This window comes from Strigops habroptila, chromosome 1 (assembly GCF_004027225.2).
Source record: "Strigops habroptila isolate Jane chromosome 1, bStrHab1.2.pri, whole genome shotgun sequence".
In the NCBI taxonomy this organism is placed as follows: domain Eukaryota; kingdom Metazoa; phylum Chordata; class Aves; order Psittaciformes; family Psittacidae; genus Strigops; species Strigops habroptila.
The window spans coordinates 98,460,333-98,485,751 of record NC_044277.2 but is presented as its reverse complement, the minus strand read 5'-3'; the positions used below and the strand labels follow the sequence as shown (position 1 = coordinate 98,485,751).

At 42.1% G+C, this 25,419-nt stretch overlaps 1 protein-coding gene across 1 annotated transcript in view; it reads right to left on the bottom strand.

Moving 5' to 3' along the window:
- Positions 1 to 25,117, bottom strand: part of MYL3 (myosin light chain 3) — a 36,743-nt gene extending 11,626 nt beyond the window's left edge. The window contains exons 1-2 of the mRNA XM_030487440.1: positions 24,925 to 25,117; positions 1,799 to 1,826 (exon numbers count right to left, since the gene is read on the bottom strand). Of these exons, the coding sequence (XP_030343300.1) occupies positions 1,799 to 1,826; positions 24,925 to 25,047 (151 nt within the window). The 5' untranslated portion in view covers positions 25,048 to 25,117. The remainder of the gene's footprint in view (positions 1 to 1,798; positions 1,827 to 24,924) is intronic.
- Positions 25,118 to 25,419: the final 302 nt, after the last annotated feature.

Sequence of the window (25,419 nt, the reverse complement as noted above, 5' to 3'; positions counted from 1 at the left end):
AGTGAAGGGAAAAAAAAAAAAATACAAAAAAGCAAAGAACCAGAAGATGTCAGAGGGAAGGAATTGAGTTGACTGATCAGCAGTGCTTTTCTGCTCAGTTCCCCAGGTGATGTTTAGGACATTAGGTACTCCTTTCAGCAGTTCATGGCAGAACTTACAAACCAACTGTGCGATTAACCCTGAGTAGATTTAGTGTTTCTCCCCAGTGCTAGCATGCAGCATAACTGCTGCATTGTGGTAGCTGATATGGAGATATCATAGCCTTTCCCACACAGATGATACTTGCTTCCTGTCCAATGGCTTTCCCTCTAATATATCAAGGACATCTTATTTCACAAGTCCTGTATTCCCAGCTTTTCTCTGTGTAAGCTGTGAATACAGCTAGACCAGAAGACAGCTGTAAGAAGAAAATTAAAAAGAAAGAAGATGCAACTTTCTGTTTCCAGAGATGCTCTGCATCTGCTCTAGACCTGCTATCTTTTTTGACAGCCCTAGGTTTTCTCCAAATTTGTCATTCCCTAGCCATGCCAGCGGGTTGATAGCCAGACAAGCATCCCATTTTTTCTGAATAAGACTTTTCCCATTTTCTGATACAGTCTCTAGAGCTAGGTCTCCTCAGGGAAGAGAGAAAACAAGGCATAGAAACTAGGTGGGTCCTATCCAATCCCCAAAATATTAAGTGATGAGAGATCTCGCTGTTGTGTGCTGCTGGAATAGTTCAGAGGTTTGTGGCTTAGCATTGTGCCTCTCCTACAGTTGTCCCGTGACTTTGGGACTAGAAAAGGTACAGCTTCCCAGAAATTAATAGTTGACTCCAATCATGGGTTACTTTTGACCTGCTGTTAGAAAACAGAAACTAAACCAAACCTATTGAGGCGAGATGGGGGGAAGGGGGCTGGGAGGAAAGGCGCTTGAAAATCCCAAGGCAATGCTGGAAGCCTGAAGCCAAGCCTCAGTCTTTAAGATATTATGGCATTTGGTTCCAGTTCAGAAAATTCTTCCTTCTGTATTTCTCCTCTCTAAATCAGCCTGACTGGGTATCTTGGTTGGGGTTTTTTCATCTGTTCTAATTAACCCATTTTCTGATACCATCTTCCATAGTCTCTACCAAGTTCTGCCAAGTGTTTAAATACCAAAACAAAATTCTGCCATATGTTTGTGACTCCATCTATCAATTATCCTTTAAGTAAAAAGCAAGCTGGTGGTTGAGGAAAAAGGGGACAGCTGCAGTGGTAATGTTCCCAGGACTTCATGCATGAGGTTTTGGTATCAGTTTCTTGGGCTGGGACAAAGGTTTCCAAAACAAATGCTGATGTTTTGCTTTGGAAGAAAAAGAACGCCATCACTGTCATTATTTGCTGGTTTCTGGAGAGCTGTCACTAAACTGTAACACATTAAATTCTGATTGAATACAGGGAGAAGTTCTCAAAAGCAGAGTTGGGAGACTTTCACTTGAAAGAATTGACATTTTGTTAGTGGGATTTTTTAAGGAAAGAGCATATTTGGTCTGAGGTTTTAGGGGGATGGTGTGGTTCTTTTTTGTTTTTTCCTCACTGGAAGTGGAACTGATATTTTCTTTAATAAGTACCTACTCTGCATGGTGCATGACTTTCCCCCTTTTCTCTTGACTAAGTCAACAGAGGATTTGGAGGAGGGACGAAGCATGAGCAATGCCATGAATTAAAGCACAGCCTTCTCAAGGCAGCTCAAATACCACACCTGTGTTCAACCCAGCACTTGCCAGCATGTCCCAGTAACAATATTTACTGTGCGCAGAAGAGAAACACATCTTCCTCACCTTCGATCTGATCAGGGGTGAATTCAACCTGAAAAAAACAAAGAAAAACAGCCAGATAAAACCCAGAAAACCGGAGCAAATAAGAAGTAAACTGGTTTAGTCTTTGTCATATGTTTTGGGGTGGTTTTGAGGTCCATGAAAGAAACTGACTCATAACAATAATTTTATAGAGCCTATAGATTCTCATTTTTTCCTCTTCCACCTTCACCAGCCCCACCTTTAGGTCCTCTGCCCTTAGCACAAGGCTTCGGTTGCCCTTTATTCTTCTGCTGCTCCTGTGTTGCTATGGTAGTTTCTTTCCTTTATCCCAAGTGACTCCCCACTGCTCATGCCCTCTCCAGAGATGATTATGGTAGCAGCATGGTAAATCCCGGGCTACTTTGCTGAAAGGTTTTTGTCTGCAGACAGATGGGGATCCACGTTTTTTTCCAGTGGAAGAACAAAGGGTTATCAAGCGAAGCTGGCATAAATCAGGCTCAAAGGTAAGTGAACGAAGTGTTCTTTAACTCTTACAGCTGAATCGTGGAAAGCTGGTCATGGGATACTGTGGATGTTCACAGTTTACATATGTGTAAAGAGTCACAGGAAGATTTCATGGAAAAGTAATATATTTCTGTACAGTACAAAATATACTAAAATGTATAGTTTAGGAAGTGTCTGTGTGAGGTTTAGGACAGAGTTTTGGGGAAGTTTTGTCCAGTTCTTGTACCTTTTCCAAAAGCATCCTCTAATAACCACTGCCGTACTACATTGGACAACTCTTTGGACCTTGCTGACTCTGCAATATACATTGTTTCCTCATCACTTCATATTTTCACCTGTTTCTTAAGTTTTGGGGTTGTCCTGCTCCATATTTTTACATGGCACTGTACTCTAGCAGCTCTGGGCTCCAAAAATGCTACAAGATGCCAAAAGGCTGCTGCTGAGCTCAAATGAAAAAGAAGGAAAACCGATGCCAATGTGAGGTCCAAGCTTCTGCATGAACAGGCACAGGACAGCAATGTGAATTTACACCAGAATTTACACCTGCCTCTGCAAACCAACAGGGTGGGTGTTTCTGCTGATGGAAACATTCCTACAGTGCAAGAAGACAGGCAGATTGCCCTGATGGTGAATACATAAATAAAGAGAAACCATATTTTGGTGTGCATAAGCATATAAATGAATATGTGCAAAGCATATGCTTGGGACACACCTAACAGTACATGAATGGACACCCTTGGAAGAATTCCTCTGTGGACATAGACTCATGGAATGGTTTGGGTTGAAAGGGAACTTAAAGATCATCTAGTTCCCCCCTTCTTGGCACGGGAAAGGACACTTTCCGCTAATATCCCTCCCCAAAATATGTACAACCCCACATATTTTTAGATTTTCCACATGAAGCTGACCACCTTTCACTGTTTAGTACCATATTTTGTTCCTTGGTAGCAAAGCATCCAAGTGAAAAAAGGCATAGTGAGAACCTCAAACTCCCTATTTCCTTGTTTCAAGGTGAAATGCAACGTGACTCATCCCTTCACCATCTGCTTAGGGTTTTCATAATATTAAAGGATGGAGCTGTTGTAACTCCCCAGCTGTCTAGCCAGGATGGCTGTGTCATAGCAGAACATGACAACACCAACCTCTTCATTCCACCCAGGGTTCAGTGGGCAGCTCCCAGACACTTTTCTGTCTCAAGATACCCTGAGCAGCATGAGGAGCAATAGCATTCGTAGGACACATAGGGTCTAAAGAGCAGGTACAGGCAGCCTAAAACTCATATTTCTGACCAGTGACCTGCCTATCTCTCCCTAACATAGTGTTTCTGAGCATCTTCCGGCTTAGAATAAGGAAGAACCAGAAAATATCTGGTGGACCTGGAAGGCAGGACTCAACACTAATCCTGCAATTATAGAAAATCAGGCCACTGTTTTTCTGCCTGCCCTGTTCAATCCTTACCTGAACTAGCTCGTTCAGGGGATTACCACTTTGTTTGCGATTCTCAGTCATGATTTACCTTGAATGAAATTAAATTAATAAAATAGCTACCAAAGTGGCACCCAGGAAGCTGTCTGGAAGAAAGTATTTAACAAATGCAAGAAAGGATCCCCCAGAAGAATAGCAATGCTGTTCCCTTTCCTAACACATTGAGGGGTACAAACACATATTTGTCATGAATCGTAGAATCATGGAATACTTAGGATTGGAAAAGACCTTAAGATCATCTAGTTCCAACCCCGCTGGCATGGGCAGGGACTCCTCACACTAGACCATGTTGCCCAAGGCTCTGTCCAGCTCGGCCTTGAACACTGCCAGGGATGGAGTATTCATCACTTCTTTGAGCAAACTGCCAGTGCCTCACCACCCTCACAGTAAAGAAGTTCTTCCTCATACCTAACCTAAACTTCCCATGTTTAAGTTTGAACCCATTACCTCTTGTCCTATTACTACAGTCCCTGGTAATGACTACAGTCATCTAGATTGGGTCCTATCCCAAATCCACATACCTTAGTGATATGATAAATCAATATACATCGGGGAATACATTTATACCGGCACATTGTCTGCAGCAGCCTTATGCCCGGTGTGTCTAATTATATCAAGCGTTTAGAATTTGAGTGAAGGTAATTGCATATTAAATTTATTCAGGCATCAATAGCCAGTGTGGGTGAAATACAGCCAGAGCCGCTGGCAACTTTTATTTAATTTTTTTATATATATATTTAATATTTATATAATATATATATAATTTTTATATATATTATTTATTTAAATAATATTTAAATCACTGCGATGGATTGCTCTTGGGGAAGAATTCATCTGATCTACACTTAGATTAGACATTCAGATGTGTCAATGACTGCACATTTGCTTTATACCAGTAAAAGGAAATGAGCACTTGTAGGGTGTGATTTGACTTGATTTAAGTCTATAGTTGGGGAGAAGGTTAGTTATGGTCTCTTTTTCACTGAGTGGGTCAGTCAGTTCTCTGATGATGATAAAAGAGTGTGGGCAACTAGCAGAGATGTAGGTGTCTTTTTCTGATCTGATGAATCCCACTCAGAAAGCTTGAGGCTAGCCATTTGGCAGACTGCAGATCAGGACAAACTGTGCCAGAGTGAAAAAGAATAACTGCAGATGGATCAAAGGGAAGGTTTGAGCTGAAGGGCTGAGTGTGCCTCATTTCTAATCATGGCCCTATAAAAACACCACCCAGAGCTGGGGCATCATGCATGACAACTGACAAGACAGAGGCAGACGGTTTGACCAGACCTACCACCCAGGCACAGCTTCCTCTCAGGAAAGCTGGAGAGATGTGTGGGTGGCAGCTGCCGGTATTTTCTCCCTTCTCAGCACATACCACCATGGAGCTGTAAGGAAAGACAAGTCATTATTTACCCAGCCACAAGGTATCATTGCAGATGAATGGAACAAAGTCCAGGCTATGTTTAGACTGAAGACGTCTGGGGTTTTATTTTCCCTTCCCAATCTCTCAGAATGGTGTGAGCATACAAAACCAAAGTCATCTCCATGTACCAAGAGCAAGGGTGGAGCTGTCCATGAGGACTGTCCTGGAGACTTCAGGCAGGAGGGATCCAGAAGACAAGATGTAGAATTAGGTTCAGGCTAAACCAAGCAATGGGCAAATGAGTCCCAGTGCATTGTACCCACAGTGATCCTTATCCATGCTTTGAGGCAGTTCTGCGTCTGCTGCTCTAGTGCAATGGGCATCCAAGGGAGTGAATGCCTCCAAGGGTATGTCTGATGCCCACTCCTGCACCAGGCACTTACACTGCTGCACACCAGCATCACCCCATGCTTCACTGTGCTTGGTCAGCAGAGCAGCCCTCATCACCCAGAGCTGGAGGCTGCAAAACCTACTCACAGTCTTAATGTGAATTTGCTTTCCCATATATGGCTTTACATTCTCCAGTTCCTTGGAAGCAGACCTGTGTTTTTGTTTGTTTGTTTGTTTGTTTGTTTGTTTATTTTAAATACACTGGTACTTCAGAACAATTGATTTTCCCCTGGCATTTTTCCTGTTGGCAACTGAGGTTTTAAAGCAAGGGCATTACAATGAGTGCCAAGCTCCACAGCACCAAGGCTCACAGTAGTGGTGTTTGATAAAAATTCATATGAGAAATTATGCTGCTGACTGCTAATCTCTTTCCACTTGTGTCCTGCCCTTGTGTGGACTGTGCTGCGTGTTCTTTGAAGACACCAGACATCTGAATTAAAATCTTTCCATAACAAATGGTAAGTATGATGCCTGTTTTCCTGCTCTTTTAGCAATCTTGGCTTGAGGGGATCATCAGCTGGCCATTGGTGGTGGCATCAGCTGTAGCCCTAATGCTACTGTCCTCTTTGCCTGAACCATGACATTAAGCTGGTTTTGTTCCAGAGACACCAGGAGGGATGCATGCACCCATTGGTGTTTTTAAGGTCATTCACAGCTTTATATCAGTGAATTTTTTATAAAGCCATAGTATCTCTATCAAGGACATAACCCTATGCATGATAAATCAGACATAACTAAGCCTGAAATAAGTCCTATTAATAAAATTGTTGCTAACCAGCAGTCAAGAGGTTATCTGGGGGCAAGCATTTAGACAATGCAAGCAAGGAGCCCCTCCAGAAAAGAAACAATATACCTCTTGTTTCACAATACACTGAGGAACCTTAATATAAACAGCAAAGTTTTCACTTAGCCATGGCAGGGCTAGTTTTGGAGAAAGGGAAGGGGTTTTTTTACTGTGCTCTTGAGAACCTGATTTAGGAGGCAGAAATGCAGCAGATGGAAAGAGGCCCAGGAGGCCATCAAGATCAGTATCATTGTATTGAGGTTACATTTGTATTTCACAAGTATGTGTTTTTTTCCACTAAGACCTTTTTAAACCTATTAATACACATGATGCCCATCACTTTCTGCGCAGAGAAGTTACGATGTACGTAAACTCCTCCACTACCCGTGGGGAAACTTTGACATATGGTCAAATCTCATACAGCTCCATTGTTTCCTGTTGTTTGATAGTCACTCCTGATCTATCATCTTCTCTGCCTTCTGAAACTCTTTTGGTACATCTACATTTAGCTCCCAAGGTTGCCCTGAGGACTTTCCTCATTGTTTCTACTCAGGTCATGGTCCGACAGGAGGGAAGGTATGATACAACATACAGACATTGACCAGCATAAAAACTGTGACACATGACAGTACAAGATCCTTCACCTGGTCTTCATAGGCAATAGCTAAAATATAATAAATGTTTTGAAGAATGGAAACCCAACCATAAAACTCTACTGATACTCTATATTTTCAGGTTTTCATTTGGTCCCCAGTGTTTTCAGAAGAAAAATTATTTCAAGTTGGATTGAAATGACAGGTCATTTTGGAGTAGCAGAAAATACATAATTTGGGAGTTGAATAAAGAACTGAATCTTTGACCTTTTACAACACGTAACTATACTGATAATGAAAGTGAAGTGAAAATAGAATTCAACCATTATTTTCAGCTGAATTGGTGAAGCTTTTCATATAATCTAAAATCCCAGGTTGGAAGGGACATCAGGGATCATCTGCTCCAACCTTTCTAGACAAAGTATGACCTAGACTACATGGCACAGCATCTTGTCCAGTTGAATCTTAAAAGTATCCAACATTGGGAAGTCATGACTTCCCTGGGGAAATTGTTCCAGTGACTGATTGTTCTCATGGTGAAAAATTCCTCCTACGTCTAGTGGAATCTCCCCAGGAGTAACTTGTGCCCATTACCCTTTATCTTTCCAAGTGACTTTCATTAAATGATATGTATTTCAAGATCCAGAAAATGACACAAAGTCTTCATCAAGGTCATGCAGAGAGTGCTGCTACATAAGGAAATACACAAGCATTTTTTGCCCCAGCCTGCACTCTTTTTCACTAGAAGATGGCTACCTTGAATCTTCCTTTTATCTGGGTTTCCTGAGAGCTGAAAAATCACACCAGTATATCATTATTGCTCCTACTACAACTTCAGCAGACTTTATGGCTCGCAGGTCCCTACTATTTTTGGTATAGGTGTCGATGAGGTCTGCCATGATGTGGCTTTGATTCACCTGGTTGCTCAAGAAGTAGATGAAAAAGTCTTGTGTGAAGAAGGAACAGCCTCACCTTCAGCAGTGATGCTCTGTGTCCTCAGCCTGAGCTAAAGCACGGGGTGGCATTGCTTCTTGCTTTCTTGTAAATACCTTCTGGGGTTGAAGGAGCAGTGCACTTTTCAATCACTGTGCTCTTCCAGCTCTAGTAGTAGTCTATAAATTGATAGCACCCTTTATTGGATAGGGAATGTGCTGCCACAACTTTCTGGAGTGTAAAGGGAAATTCCAGAGCCTCAACAGAAGAATGACACAGCCACTTTGGCAAACTGAGACAGCTTCTGGCAATGGCCAGCACAAGAAACATACAACACTTTAAGACTGACTGTTCTCCCTGTAGCAACATGGTTTCGGAGTCTCCAACCATTAATTGACAGCTGGCTTCCCGCCTTCCTTGCAACTTCCCCCCTTCACCACCCTCACCAACTGATGTTTGTTCAGATGTTCGCAACCATGGAATAAATTATGAAACCTAAAAAAATGCCCTCTGTTAAATCCTAGAGAGGAGCCTGGGATGTAGGAGAGGTCAGACATTGCCTGTGCTTTCTGCTTGAAGTAGACAATAGTTCATGGGTTGGTTCTTTAATGAGAAAAGCCCCAAAGGTAGAGTTTGTGAACCACATTGCAACACTTCCTAGAGGATTCAGACTCTCAAACATCCTGGTGAGTGCATGCTAAGAAGGAAAAAGGCCCATCTCTCAATCCTCATACAAGGGCACAAGTGTACTCCACAATTTCACACATAATTATGGAACAGCATTGCACTTGTGCCCCTTGCAAAATGACCATCTTAAAATGGAAGGTCTACAACAGGACAAGGAAATTAATCACCAGATAATACATTTGGTGGACATGATATGTTGAGAAGTGCCCAGGAAAAGAGAAACAGTTCTGTATTTCGTTTGATAAACAGCTTAAGTAAAAAAAAATAAAAATGAGGCATTACTATTATTATTATTACACTTATTATTTTGACATATAAAGCCCTTTCTCTTTCATTTCCAAAATCAAATGTTTTGCCTTGTAAATACTGGCAGCTTTTTTTAATTATTATTTTTATTTTAAATTCAAATATTTTTATGTTGAAGTGGCATATTTTGTGTAAAATTGACTTAAACATCCTCACTCCCCGATATTATATCACTCCAAACCATACCAAAACAATTCTTTTGGGGCTGAACAAATCCATTTCAAGTGGCCAAAAAAGGATTTTTGTGGGTTTTTGAAAACTCCTCCTGAAAATTCAAGCTAGTTACTTCTAATTTCCCCACGAAGCCTAAAAAAACCACCCTTTGCTGAACTAATTTTGCTCTCAGATTGCACAGTTGTGTAACTCTTCCAGGTTTCTGACTGACATGTCAGTCACTCTAGCAGTAAATGAGAACATGTGAGGCATTAAGTTGACCTTGGTAAAATAAGCTTGATGGGTCTCAGGCAAGAAATAGCAGAAAGGCATCTGTAAAGCAAAAAATCTACTCGAAGATAAGGAGTCTGTTTTGGATATCATAGAATCATAGAATCATAGAATGGTTTGGGTTAGAAGGGACCCTAAAGCTCATCCAGTTCCAACCCCCTGCCATGGGCAGGGACACCTTCCACTAGACCAGGTTGCTCCAAGCCCCATCCAACCTGGTCTTGAACACTGCCAGAGATGGGGCAGCCACAGCTTCTCTGCGCAACCTCTGCTGGTGCTTCACCAGCCTCATATGTCTCACCACCACCTACATGGAAGCTGGAGCTGTTGCTCATACACAGCAAGGTCTCCCAGGAAACAAAATACTTTAGCAAAGTACCTCCACCATCAGGACCAGACACCAAACCATCCACCATGCTTTTCTCCTTCCAAGGTCTAGTCTGACAGTGCTTTGCAGCCCAGGAGCACATGCAAAAGATCTTCACTGTCCTGGGTAAAAAATATTAAGTTTTTCCCAGACATACCTGACACAACCCCAAACTGTGGGGTTCACACAGCAACATGATGCAAACATCACGTTCCCCCAGTTTTGTCTCAGAGGTGTTATCTACATCATCAGCATTGCAGCCACCACCACCCCAAGCCCTCCCAGGGATGGAATGATGCCAGCTGCCAACCCCCAGCAAATCCAGTCCATCCTTATGCACTTGCAGCTCCTGCAAAATCAAACAGTAGCTGGACCCCTTTAAAATGTTCACACCCCTTGCCCTGCAACTGTCTTAAAAAAAACCTCAACCAATCAACAGGATTAAGCTGCCAAAGAATCACCATGATAACATGCTGGCAAGGGGGGAGAGCTCTGCTTTTGTTTCACAAAGCTTGCATGTGCAGCACACATGCTGCTCCCAAAAAAATCACACTGTAACCCAGCCCAGGTTTCCAAAGGGCCAAAACTTCCCCATAGAAAATCTACGTGCACAAACTCGTATCTGCCATGCTTCATACTCTGGGGTTCTATTTGGTTGTTTGGTTTGTTTGGGGTTTTTTTTTTTATTATTTTCCAAAGCAGGATATTATTCATTGTGAGCTGAAAACCAGCATGCTCTGATCTCACTGTGTAACTGCAGTCATACTGGCTGTTCCTGCCAGTCTCCAGCATCACCAGGGAGCTCGAGCCCGAAAAGCTGAGCCCCAGCTGGGGGGTTGGTCAAGAGGACAGAAATTTTAAATCTTGCCCTTTTATTGATATTTGAAATTCTGCTGGAAAAAAGAAAGGAGAAATCCTTTCCCTCTCCCTGCCACCACCATGAGTTTTTCATTTCAGTTCAGCCTGCTGGGGTCCTTTGTTTGATTTAGACGTTTATTTATGTAGAAGAAGCCAAATCCGAAGTTTCCTACAACCACAGTTGGAGCTGACATTTCAGAGTTTTGGTTTGGTGCTTTTTTCAGTCCTCTTACAATGGTGTCAATGTCCAAACCCTGATCATATTAACAAGTGCTCTGACCTGTGACGGTTTTCTCCAGGCTTTGCAGCAGAGCCTGCAAGGTGACACTGAAAAACAAGTTTCTTCTGAGACCCACAAGCACTGTGCATGTCCTGCAGCCTCGGTCCCCAAGGCCCTTTTGCGTTCAGTACAGCCAGCTCCTGCCATAGTGCGCAAGGATGTTGTAGGCAGATTCAGTCTCTGTGTTTATAAAGAGCTGTCACCAGGCAGCATGGTATTTGATGACATTTAATTTCTGGGCAGAGGGGGGTGCATTTGGGGGGGTTGTTCTTTTGCAACCATTAAATGAAAGGGAGAGAACATTTCTACCACTGCCAGGAAGTGACTGTTACCTAGTAGTCGGTACTAACCACAAACAGTGAAAAGTTTGAGCAATTTTCCTTAGGAACATTTTATTTTTTCTTCTTCTTTTTTTTCTTTTTTTTTTTTTCTTCTTTTTTTTTCTTCCTTCTCTCTTCCCTCCTCCCCCCAGCACTCAGCAGTTATTGCCAGGCTGCTCTTAACCATAGCGGGGTTTTCCATGATGCTTTTTTTTATTTCCCTGCTCCCTATTGCTGGTTTTTTAAGTTTGAGTGGCTTACAATCTGGTTTGTTTTCCTAAGATCATTCACAGGAGCAGATTTCTTGCAGTAGATTGTTCTGTCATGTCTGCCCAGTGGCTGCAATGTTCTGCTGCTTTCCAGAAAATACAATCAATGGATTGTCACTGTTTCTATTCTGGGCTTTGGATGCCTAGGTTTGCTGGAGCAGAGAGGCTTTTGCACGCTGAAGGTTGTGTAGACTCCATTTAGGTTGCAGGCTGAGTGCCACCTTCCTTCCTGGCACGATCCCAGTGGGGTGGGCTACAGGTTTGGCTCTCCCACCTATTAGAGGGCTGAAAAGGGGGCACTGGGCCCTAGGTTGGCCATCCAGGCACCTTGCATGGGTATCGTGTGTGGTTACACATGCACCAGGCATTTGGATAAAGAAAAACCTCATAGGGGTATGCATGGGGGTCAGTGTTTGCTCATCTATATATATGTATATATACATGTGTACTGATTCATAGGTACATATGAATATACATAAGTTCACACTCACATTTCTTTCCTACATACATATCTGCGCACACATGCACATAGTATATATTTCTATACGTATATATGTATATATTTACTACATTTATATATATACATATATATCATAGAATGGTTTGGATTGAAAGTGACATTGAAGATCATCTAGTTCAAACACCTTCCACTAGACCGGGTTGCTCCAAGCCCCATCCAACCCGGCCTTGAACAGTGCCAGGGAAGGGGCAGCCACAGCTTCTTTGGGCAACCTGTACCAGTGTCTCACCACCTCACTTCACAGGGAAGAACTTCTTCTTGATATATATTGTATGCACAGCTCACACTGACTACCATATACACATACTAACCCCCAAGGCAGCTAGAGAAACTGGAAGTGAGAGATGATGGTTCACAAAGGACTAGTATAAATCTCCACTTATCCTTTTAAATTTAGAGTCTAGGATCTTTTGGACCTAGGGCACAGATCTGTGGAAATGTAGGATGCAAGTATTGGGATAAATCAGCATGGGTGTATGCATGACTGGAGAGGGCTGTGCTGACTGACCCCTTGGTGGGAGTCAGTCTGTGATGTGGGCAGCATTCATGAGTAAAAGCTCCTAAAGCTTTCGTGATCCCTGTTATTAATGGCAGTAACACACAGTTCCCTGGCTATGGCCAGGATTCTGGGAAGCAGCTATGTCATCAAAGAGAGCTGGGCTGCAAGCTGACTGTATACCCTGAGCATAGCAGGATGATTTCATTTTTTATTTAGGTGAGTCCCTCTCTGCCTGTCTGCTTTTTTAGAATTCAGATTGCAGATAGGACAGGGGAGGGAACAATGACATCTAAGATGCATGCAATGAGACAATGAGACATGAAACTAAACTCAAGAAGGAAATTTGCTTAGGAGGGAAAAAAAACCCCAACATTCTGGAGATTGTATTGACATTGCCCCTCTACTAATACTACATTAATTTCCTTTCCCATATTTCTTTCCACTTCTTTACACTGCATAACAGATGATAATTTTATACATATACATACACAATATTGTTGGGCAATATGTTTTGACATTGCTTTGTTGTTGCTGGTTTTAATAATACCTGGGCTTTAACCAATCCTTTTGCCACTTGGAAACCTTACAACTAAGTCTGAGCAAACAGATCAGTCCCTGGGCTGGGGGAGGAAGGAAGATGGAGGGAGAGGAGCTCACTACTAGTCTAACATCAGAAAGCTCTATACTTTGAGATCACTCAGAGCTACTGTAGCTTTAGGAGAGACTGGGATGATTCAGACCTGAAGCCACAGAGCCTATGCAGCTAGGTGGGCAGGTCTCATCAGCTGGAGTCTTGTGCATAGAGAAGCAGCAGGAGCTCTTCCCGTGCTCCTGGTCTTGGTACAGAGCTAACCGGTTACCCCACTTTTAGGCAGTCCAGAGCAGGTACCCACCACACACCTCTGCCTGAAAATCACTGTATATACACTCTGCCTTTTCCTGCTGCCAAGGGGAACTGCTCCATAGCAGTTTCTAGGTATTTATAACAGCCCTACTCTTCTAACACATCAAAATCCTTCATGAAAGCCCATCCAGAGCTATAATTATCACTGTCCCCACTTTGCTTCTGGAACATATAAGTGCAGAGATAGGTCTTTACCCAAGATGACTTCTCCCAAGGTCACAGTCAGGGCTTGCACAGCAAAGCTGAAGGACTCTCACCTGGGAGTCCACTTCATATGGTGATGCATTGCCCTTGGCCAGCACAACAAAGACTTGGTGACAATTTGGTAAGCAACCTGCCCCTGTAAAAAGATGGGGTGCAGGACCATGAGGGAAAGCAGCACATCATCAGCTGGCTCTGAGTTATGTCCCCATCCAACTCACAGCCTGTGTGGCTCCACTTTCCATGAGGAACACCTGCTAACAACTTTTTCTGACCTGTCAGCACAGACACTGAGGAAAACTGAACATGGGCACATCTGTCCGAACACTAATGTCTTTGCAAAGGTTAGGGGAAACTCAATGTTTCTATTTCTATTAAAAGTCACTGTTCCTCTCCACTGCCATCAATCCTATAGTTACTCTCAACATTTTTTCCCCTTCTCCAAGTTAAGATTTAACTGGTTTACAAGAGGAATAAATACTCTGTCTCTACAGTCCAGCCTTCCAGCAACTTGGGAAAAGTTAGCACTTTGGCCAGAGCCTTCTGAATGCTCTGAGCTGTGCATTTAATTTAAATTTAATAGTTATTGCACGTTACACAAATGGTGATTAAAACCATATTGATTGAGGTTTAGCAGCTATGTGAGAAATGCAGATCTTATTACAGAGTTGCTCCATATCCAGAGTGTGCTTTTAATAACTCCCTGCTCATCAAGGGGCAGCTGGAGAGAGATGAAAAGGAAAATGCAAGGTTGGGAGGCACCAGCTGGAAGGACAATAGTAAGGTTGTGAATCAGGCAGCTCTCATTTGCTTCCCATCTCTGGTACACACATCCATAGTATGAGATCTCCGCACTGATGTCCTGCTGACCTACCCATCTAGAAATCAAAGAAAACCTACTTTATGTACCTTTGTTTGCATCTATAGACATGCAAACAAATCTACAGAGGCCACATCCATACCATGTGCTGGGGAAGCAGAAAAACATGTTGGCTGAGATCTCAGAAGATAAATTTCTGTGGCAGGATGTATTGCTGGAAGGGCTTTCTGGGTCAGGACCTGCTGCGGAACCAGTTGAAAACTCCAGAAACTGTCAAAAAAGGGGTTATTTGTTATTCTCTCATATATTCCACCACCCCTTTTTCAAAAAGCTGCAAAGTTAATTTGGTGGAACAGCAGAAATAAACAAACTCTTGTGTCCTAGTTTGTCTGAGATGATAGTGACTGAAAAGAGGAAATGAACCAGGAAAATAATAACTGCAATGAAATCACCCTGCTGAGAGAAGTGCAAACCTTTTCAAACCAACTATTTGCTTTTGCACAACTCTTTGCTTTGCACAATTTGCACAATTTGCATGCTTCACACAGAAGTGGAAAGCAGTCCTAGTAAATACTATAGAGACAAGGAATGTATAATTTTTAAGGTGAGATAGATAAAGATGTGAAACATGCAGGAGTACAAGGGGAAATGTAAGGGGAAAAACCAAAAACAACAAACGAACAAAAAACCCTGCCCAAACAAAAAAACAGACAAGCAAAAAGCAAAAAACAAAAACAAAAAAACCCAAACAAGCAAACAAATAAAAACCCACCCCCCAAAAAAACCAAACCCAACCCTAGACACACTTGCAGAAAATCTTAATCTTACTTTGATGATTTCAAATGACTCAGTAAATGTGGGCTACCCTTGGGCAGGGTTTACCCAGTGCCACAGCCTTTTCTTCTGTGTTAAGAAAATAAAGTTAATGATGTTTAAGACTGGCTATAGAAATCATCTCCTTTACACGAAAGGCTAAGAAAAGCCATGTTCAGAACATCACGCTGCGCTCCTGCCTCTCAGCAACCCAGATACAGACTCAGAAAGCTACGCATTTTGCTCTAAATGCTCCAAGGCCTGAGGATTCAGTAATGCTGCAACTCTGAGATATTTCAAATAAAAAAGAATTTATGAAACTTTACAGGTTTTCATCTCTACATCCCTCAGACCAAGCTGAGCTGTTTACCAGTTTGATTTTGTACATCTCTACATCTCTGTGCCACAGACATCAGATATTGCAGAAAAGTGGGTTTTTTGGCAGCTGCTTAACAAAGACATGGAAGAGCCTAGAAAAAAATTTTTTTTTAAATCATACTACTACATCTTTTAAGGTGCCACTGAGCAATTTCCAAATTTTAAGGGAAATAGTAATTTTGATTAAGAAAGAAAACGGGTTTGGGTTTTATGTTTTACTTGATGATGGTTTTAGTTGGAAATGAGAGAGAAAAATTGTTCCAAATTGGTCAAAATATTCTCTTTTGCCCAAAATGAAGTAATTTCAACCATTAAAAAATTCTGGGTTTTTTTTTACATAAGAAGGAAAGAACCCTCTGAAATTAATAGCTGCTTCAGATCAAAAGAAAAAAAAATCTAAACAAGGAATTGGCTAAAAAAAGCTGAAACTGGTGATTTTCTTGATCCTTTTAGATTTATTATTTTTAAAGTCCTTGCAAAATCTGTGTGTATTTACAAAACATTCTGGTACCACCATCTTGAAGTTTTCAAGTCTCCCTGAAAAGTATTTTTACGAGAAATGTCACCCAGCACTGTGAACAAGAGAGATATACAAAGATAGCCAGACTTTCGTTGGCCCAGAAAATTCATCTAGAAAGCTCCTTCGCTTTCCAGCGTTACTCAGGTTTGGCCCTAAGAATGAGTGGAATATACCAAAAAGAAAACCTTTTGCTGTGTTTTAATGCATGCTTTCTCAACATCTTACTATTTCTTCACTGCTCTGCATCCTGGCCCGCATCTCCCTTGGGGATCATCTCTTCTGGGGATGCTACAGCCCCAGCGACTTGAGACATTTCACATCCCTTCTTCTGATGAAACATTTCCCTGGGTCAAGGCTATAGGTTTTTTCCTAATGCTGAAATACCCCTTGCACTCTCAGGCACTGATTCATTTCTGTTAATCAAGTTCATGACAACCTCAGGCCAGCGTCTCTGGAGGGACAGACCGGAGGCAGAAAGGTGCTCTCTCCACTCTTGACAGCAGCCCCAGCATGCCTGTGAATATCCTGTGCTTCCAGACTGACATGAAGCATGATAAATAAAGCAGAGAATAGACGAACAGAGCTGCCTTTAGAAACAAGCTATGGCCACATGGCATTTTAATTATGCTTATCTCTGGGGTCCACTCAGAAGCACTGAAGCAAATTGTTAATGGGGCATTGACATCATTATAAGCTTGACCATGATTTTTATGTGCAAGGCAGCATGTCTCAGCAACCAGCTGCTGAGAAAATACCTGTGGTAGCTGCATATAGCAGCCTCTCCTAGGCAGGGAGGCTTTGGAGAGGGAAGACAGACTGTGCTGACAGCACTGACAGCATCCTCTAGATGAGCTTTTCCTCCCGGTGCACACTTGTGTGTGTGCAATGTGTGTAACATCAGAACTTTGCACTCCCTGCTACGCAAAGGGGGCAAGAGAGAGTGTTTGAAAGCACCATTTATAAATGGAAAGTGCTGTGCCATGGACTTTAGCTATTGTGAATTTGGAGTGGAATACCTCAAGGAGGATAATGCTTCCCCAGGTCGCATGCAAAGCAATTGCTGACTAGCATGACCTTAAATCCTCAGGTCATGTTTTTCCTAGGAAGGACCACAGGCTACAGAGTTTGGATTCTCTTCAGCTTTGTGGGCATGACAGATGGGGGGATGCAGGACTTTCTTTCAGACGTGACAGAGATTGCTCAGGTTCAGGGTCCTGCCAATCTGTTCTCCTCCATGGTCAGCCCAGAGCCAGAGTTTTGGAGTAGGTCCATAATTTCTTTTACAATAGGGTCTTAGGCAGAACTGCTAACATTCAGCAGCTGATGTCTATACTGTAGAAAAGTCACAGACTGGTAGAAATCCAAAGCAGTGGAGTTATACAGCACCGTACAAACCAGGTAGTTTTAATGGCTTGCATCCAGGCACGGTCCAGCTCTGGCAGTACTCTACTGGTGAGCACCAGGTGTTTACAATTTGCATCAGCTGGGGCACAAAAATGAGCTGCCAGGGCTCTTCACTGCATCCGGATTGTGGCTTGCATGTGCTTATACTTCAATGGGCCCTCTTCTCTACCACTGCTTTATTTTATCTACCTTAGATGCTCATCTTCTTCTGGTGAAATGAATAAACTTCTGACAGCGCCTGTTAGCAGCTGTGATAAGAGCCTGAAGAGACTAGCTCAACCTTGAATATCTGACTTGTAGATGCCTGAAATACATCAGGCGAATCCCACTTATGTTCTTCCTTTCTTTCTTTGTTATTAGGCCCAAAATGCTTTCCCTAGCCAAAATCTTTGGGCTCAAGTAGAGCTCATCTGAGTCAAAGTCTGCATATAGGATGTCAGATTAGATGATTAAACAGACGTAAGGTCTGTAAAACAAGTACTTGCCACACTCACTGATGTGAAACAATAATAGATCATCCAGGAACCTATGGCCTTCTTCACTTATCCTCAATATAGTGTAGGCTGAGCAAGGCAGAGGGTTATGGTTATCTGGGGTTTGAGTGGAATTTCTCCTCTTTTATTTTTTTCTGGTTCTTCTGTGCCCATCACAAGGGTATCAGGGCACTTTAGTTGACTATCTTTCCAGTGCAAGAGGGAAGTGGGTGACATGTTAATTAGTTGTGGAAACTTTGGAATAATTCAATCCAAACCTCCAGTGACTCTCTGCACTTATCTGGATTGTTTACTAAGACTTTGAGCTTGAGATAGCAACTTGAACTTGTGAAGCCAAAAGTTTCAGGATGGAGCACCTTTTTCTTCACTATAACCAGCTGAGATAGATAGACATCTCATCTAAGCAAAATATCTAGGTTCCCTCCATAGAAGCCAGACTGGACTTTTTCCATATTCAAATTTATTAATCCCATCTTAAGAAATATATCTGTTATTTGAAATAGGTGGCATCTGAAATCACACAGGAGCTTGTACCATTATTATGCTGAAAAGGGAGTTGTCTCTATGCACCTGAAGATATTTTGCCAGCTCTATGCAGTTTTTGAGCAAATACCTAAGAGGCATTCACCACTCACTAAATTAAAAATAAATCATAATAAGCTTACAAAAGTTCTCACACCTTGCCAAAGCACTGGTCCATAACAAGAATGATGAGTCAGAGGCAAATCCCATAAAACTCAAAAGGAAAAATTTCCTACATACTCCCACAAGCATGCAATAGTGTCTCTTGTCTTTGCTAAACTTTCAGTTATTTTTGCCTGGGGCCTCCTCAAGACTTACTACTCAAATTTCGCTGTGCTTGAAAGGCTCAAGAAGAAACCACTGAAAGAGAAAGAGGACCAGCATGTGCTTGGTTTAGCCTGGCAGGTGTCTGCCCACTTCAGAAACCGTCAAATATGTGAGCACAGGAGGGAAATTGCTCTCTAAAAGTATTTCTACTGAGATGCAATGTAGGCCAATAATAATAATGGTGGTGACAATGGAAACGTGTAGCACCTGGAAGGAATGCAACCAAGGGAAAAAATAGGTTGGACTGAGAAAGATGAGAGGGTGTTGGGAGGTTGAACACATATGGTGGCCACCTTCAGTTGTCTTCATGCCTGATCTTGGAGGCCTAGGCATATGCATGTGCAAAAGCGTCCCATGTCATTCATAAGGAAATGACATGGGCTAAATTCTTACTGAGATCTAACACCCTGACAGGTTTCAAAGTAGGCAAAGACCTCCATTCCCCCACCTCTTACTAAAATATAACATGATAACATCTTGTAGGCTGGATATGACCTGCGTACACTACACGGGATATCCAGACAGGCTTTCTTGGAATCAGACAAGCCCTTAGCAGCTGGATGCCTTTAGTATGTGCCAGGATATCATCTGCTTAAAGACTCATAGAAATAGTCCCCACGCTGAGTACTGTGCTGCCCTGTGTGGGTGGCTTGGGGACAGGTCTGTACCACCATCTATCTCATGCACTGTTGATATAGCTGTGCTTGCCTGGTGTAAGGAGGAGGTGAAACAGATTGGTGAATGGCTTTGAAGACACCTGCTTCTGTTGTCTCTGTACCAGAGGTAAGGGGTTCTCCAAAGTGTTGAGATTCAAATCATGCTCATGCTGGGATATCCTAACCTTGGCCCAGCAAATGGCTTTTCTTAGCAAGAAAAAGCCCTGGTGTATCATGATTCCCACAGGTCTACACTGCACAGGACCACACACTCCTACCACCAGCCAGCTATGAGATTATCTGCCTCTCACGCCAGAAGAGATGTTTGCCCATGAGCTCATACTCTGGTTCCCTCACGCATCCAGATAAAATACTTCTTTTGCACACTCAAAATCTCCCTTAAGTGTGCCAACACTTTAGCTTTCTTATTTGCAAAGAAGCCTTTCTGCAGACAAAACCCTTCGCCCCTACACACACCCCATCTCTGCTTACAGAAGTCAGGGACCTAGCTAAATTCCTCTCTCTGACACATGCAAAATATGCTTCATTCTCCAGAGGTATACTTGAAACCTCTCAACACATTTACCCCATGAACAAAATCCTTTCTATCCACAAAGTGACTCCTGCTTTTTCTTTCTCCTAAGGCCTTCTCACACGTATATTCACTATTAACTCATGTACATTTCTCCCATGTCCAAGCTCACCATGAAATAATCATTTTAGTCACTTCAGCCCAGGATAAATTCTTCAGCAAAGCACCAAAACCTGCTCTGACAATACAACTGAGCAGGGCATTTGTTGTTGAAATGGGATTTTTCCCAATGAAAATCAATCCATCTCCCCCGAGAGATGTTTGCTTCTCTTCCCCCAGACTTCAGGCACCCTAATTATTGCTCAGCCCTGCTTCCCTCTGCAGTGGAGGCTCAGACGTGCACCTTGCAGGTCTGCCATCGCACTGCGGCATGCTCAGTGCTTGGGAGCTGAACAGGCACATTGGCAGGATCTCATCTTTACTGGTGCTGCACGAAGCCTGCACATTTCCCCCGTGGCCACTCCCGTCCCAGATGTTCTTACGTCTTTTCTTGAAGAAAAAGGGAAGAAGCTTTTATTTTTTTACTATCCCTGCAGATGCTCAGAAGCCTACAGGGCTTTTCAGGGAGAACAGTTTTCACATGGCTTTAAGATCGCAGTACTCCACAAAAATAAACGATGACTGTTTTTTCCCCAGGCACCTGTATTACTGCGTGATGCTACAATAAGCATATCAAGTGATGACACGGGAAAATGTGGTTAGTAAAGATAACTCTATATGGTAAGCTGTGTCCTTTATAGGTGCTCACATATGCCAGCTGTCTCTGCATGGCTTTTTTGTACCAAGTACTCACTGGACTTTGAGCACACATCATCTCAGCTAACTTTAGTTGCTGAAATTGGCACCCAAATACCTCTCTCAACTCCCTTTATCAACAGATCAGGATGTCCCAAGAGTGATTCAATCCATCCTCATATAGGTGTTTAGCACAGCTGCAAGGGATAAAACTCTAGAGAGTTGATTACAGATGATTTGTTAAAGGTCAGTGGTCAATTCTTTCCAGTGATTAAAGCTAGATGACCCAGTCACACTTTCTGTGTCCATAACGATAAAAAATTCATCCTGTTTTCCATCAGCCTTAATGGTTTTCAGGAGAGCAGAATATATTTCTGGCAAAATGTTTCCCCCTGCTAAAAGACAGCATTCAGATGGCAATGAATTAGATATATGGAAAAGACAATCTTTTTGCTACAGAATCTCTTCAGGACAATCTATTTTCCAAAGTAAAGAGGTTCAGGGCCCATTCTAGAGAAACAGTTTCTTAAAAAAAGACTTCCCCATCCACTCAGACAGTGTCTTACAGAAAAGCAAAGAACCAAACAGAAAAGCCCCATAACTCTATTCTATGAGTTGCAAAAAATACTCAATGACACCCCATCTATTTTGAAAATTTTTAAATATTGGATCAAATCCCACAGGAATGTATATGTGAGTAACATTAAAACTTTAGAATAATTGCATTTAGTTAAGGGGATGCATCTCAAATTTAAGCCACTATAAATGGCATCCCAATAGAAGCCAAATACACCCTGAGACCGTGAAGCAGCTAGAGAAAGACAATGGGAAAGTCTAACATGATTCTGGAGTGTAAAGCAAGGCTCTTAAACCAGTATCATGACAGCAGACATTACAGGAAAATTGAAACAAGAAGTGGTTTTCTCTTCCACAGAAATATTTTAGTTTTGAGACTTTTTAGTGTCTAATAAAAAATTTAAAAAATCCAAATGCAAAATTGTGCAATAAGATCTGAGAATAAATATTGATAATTTGAGACATTCCCAACAAAATATGCATTTTGATAGTTTTTAACATTTTGTTTGGATACAAGGTTGTTTTCCTCACTTTTTTTTAACTACAGATTATCTTTGGCCTGAAAACAAGAACCAATTTTATCCTGGAATGTAGAAATGGGATGTTTGGAGAATTTCAAAACTCATTAAAGCCTTTCTTTTTTTTTCAAATGTTGTAGAATGACCTAGGGAGGTATTCTGATCTACACCAGATGGCCTGAGCTCCACCAGAACTAGGTTTATGTAGCAGGAAGCAGTATATTGCCAGACCCAGCCCTGTGCACAAATAGCTTCAATTTTGACAAAAGCATTCTTGATGAAAAACATTTAATTGAAAAATTCCCAGGAAAACTTCTCAGACTTCTCTACGGAATGTCATCTGTGCTTGCTACGGGACCCAAAGGATGCATCTACCTATGCTTTCCCTAGTCCAATTTTTATATAGTAGATAATGGAACATTCTCTGCAAAGATAAAGAGATGTCACAACGGGATTACTGGATTGATTTATTTATTCTTAAGGAACCCAAAATATAATTTTTAACACTTTAAAAACATGATAAGAGTCATAATTGCAAATTGTGCTGGAGGGACAAATAAGAATTTGCATGAATATGTGTGCAGTGTAAGTTCAAAATAAAAATGCAGAAATTAATTGGTTTCAAATCCCACTTTGGTGGAAATGTATATGATGACCTTGAAACTGTGTTGACTACAAAAAAGCATGTCTATTTTTCGAGCAGTACGAGTTTGGGATTTTTTAAATTATTTTTTTTTAGTTATAACTCATGTCTCTACTGGACTTAGCTGCCCTTCATACCACAATGTCACAGTATCTCAGATGAATATTACCACAATGTCACGGTATCCTGGCTGAAGCCATCTGCGCCCTGGAAGAGAAGTTATTGCAATTTCCCCCTGCTCCTTTTACAGTGCAGGAATGTTAAGCACAGAGTGCTGGATCCCACCACGTACCACTTGTCCAAGGTCACGGTGGAAGTTCTCAGAGCACAACACTAACTCTGTTGGCATTACTTTAAAAATCAGCCCAAAACCAAATCCCTTGTAATTTGAGTTCTTCTTGATATAGTTACAAATGATTGCTTTTCTTCACTAGTATATGAACAGAAAGATTTGCAAGGTCTTTATGATTCAAGGCAGAAAAACCCCACTTTCAGTGCTTCCCTTGTTAGAAACACCCAGCTGAAGGAGTCACTCCCACGCGGAAGAAACAAATGGTTTCAGCAGCCCATGATTTACAAGCACCCATGAGATTTGTTGTGGTGTGCTCTGGAGGCACACTGAAGAGACAGGGTAACTTTCTTTCTCACATAATTCCTGTGTTTTCCTGAGGAGGAAATCACTTTCTGACCTAACAGGAGAGGGTCCCGGAGACATTCATCCCTCGCCTCAGCTCTGAGGAGCTGGTGCCATGGATGGCAGTAGAGTTCTGTCCATTTTCCTCTTTGGCATTATCTGGTCTTGTTTCATGTCCTATGGCTCACCATAAAGACAGGTGATCAGCAGGACTACCCTGTGATTGCTCAATTTCTTGTAAGAAACAGGAAAGAATCTGAAGAATCTGATTGCTTCAAACAACAAAATAATGCTGATTTACACCCAGCCATTGTCTGCTCCAAATCACCATGAGAAAGAAGCATGGGAGATGCTGCAAAGCTCCCCTTCTTTTACGCAAGGGCAATGCCTTTTCCTAAAGGACAATTCCCAAATGACAGTGCCTTGCAAAGAAATCCTGCTACATCTTGCAGTGTCTATCCATCATGGGGTATTTACTGTGCTAACAATATGGGAAAGCTCTTCCTAAAGATTCATGCAGGGATCTCTGACATTGCTTGTGTGTGTGTGTGGTGCAGAAGGATCAAAGAGGAACTAGTCATTGTCAGATCTTTATTTGCTTATTGCATTTTTGTAAGTCGAGAAGTCACTCTCGGATAGTCCATTTCATGGTCATTTTCACAGGACTATAAAATTTCTTTCTCCTTATCATTCTCTGAGACAAATGTCTTTCAAAGTAAAGGTCACTCTCAGATATCTGCTGAAGAGTAAATTTCCATGGAAAAAAGCATTTGAAAGGGAAAGATCTCCAGCATCATTTCAGTGGAATCACTTACTTCACAGTTTTAAAACCTTGACTGTTTCCTAGACATTGGTAGTTCTCTGTCAATGGGGCTGTTCACTGAAAGGGCAATTTGATGTCAGTTAAGCAGCTCAGGATTAGAGTAGTGACCTCAGATTCTCTCAAAACCTGTTTCTGAAATGGCCCTGGAAGCAATCTTTTCCTTACATATTTGAGGAAGACTTCAGCAAATCCTGCTGAGATCAGCAACAACTCTTTCCAGCAGGCTTCTCTAAAGGAGAAGGAGAAGGCTCATGCCATTTGGAGGAATCTTTGGTGCAGAACCTGAAAGCAGCAGTTCATTCAGGAAATCTGGATTTTTGCCAGTTTCTCTCTGCCTTCCAAAATACACACATAAGCACACAGTTCCTTTGCCATTCAGTTGGACTTTTCTGGAAAACCACAGGAGGTGTCACTGGCTCACTATAAGGAAGTCTTGGGCTGGTAATATCTACCAAAATAATGCATTCTAGGCAGAGAGAAATTAATTCAACCCGTGCTCCAAGCCCACTCCAAGCCTACGATCTAGCCTTGGCCATTGGTTAGTCAGCGGTCAGCCCCAAATATAGTCAAATCTTCTTGGCATCTGCCTGCACTGTTGCCAGGAGAGGAGCAATAAGCTTCCTACTGAGGTCAGTGAAGCTTGCATGCAATAAAATCTGCTACTTTGGGGACAAGATGGAATGAATAGGTCTGAACATCCTCAGATAAATTAAGATTCAGCTTTGAGCATCTCTATTTAGCCGACCCCCCAGTTACTTTGCTCCAACTCTTACTTCACCTGTGGCAATTGCCTTTGCTGCTCACATTTTACTTAAAACCAAGAGCTACTTCTGGAGAATGTCATCTCACAGCATGGAATATACCACTGCCAAACCACCAACAACCCAAGCCTGCTTCCTCCCATGCCAGGTTAAAAGATACATACTTTGACAGAAGCAGGGTTAAATTCAACTTCTTTTGGGGGTTCTGGTTCTGCTGGTTTAGGTGCCGGTTTGGGTTCTTCCTTCTTAGGTTCTACCTTCTTAGGTTCAGGCTTCTTTGGAGCCATGTTGGTTTGCTGGTGAGCTGCTTTAGAAAAGGAGGGAAGGAGACAGACAGACAGACAGGAAAGAGGTGGCTGCTGCAGGATAAATCACCAGTGCACACAGGTCTTTATCCCTGTCCAGTCTCTTGAAGTCACACATTGTGTCACTCTCAGACCTGTCACATGCCAGAGATTACAATAGGGCCACTGCTATAAAAGGACAAGACATTTACACAGCTATTTTAGAGCCATGGGATATGGTATTGTTACAAATTAACACTTAAATGGAAAGAGAGTTTGGGGGTTTTAGGGCTGAGGCTGGCACTGGGTCAAATATTTCTGGTTATGTGTGCATGCATGTACATGTAAAAGGGGGGGGTTGGGTTATGGCTCAGG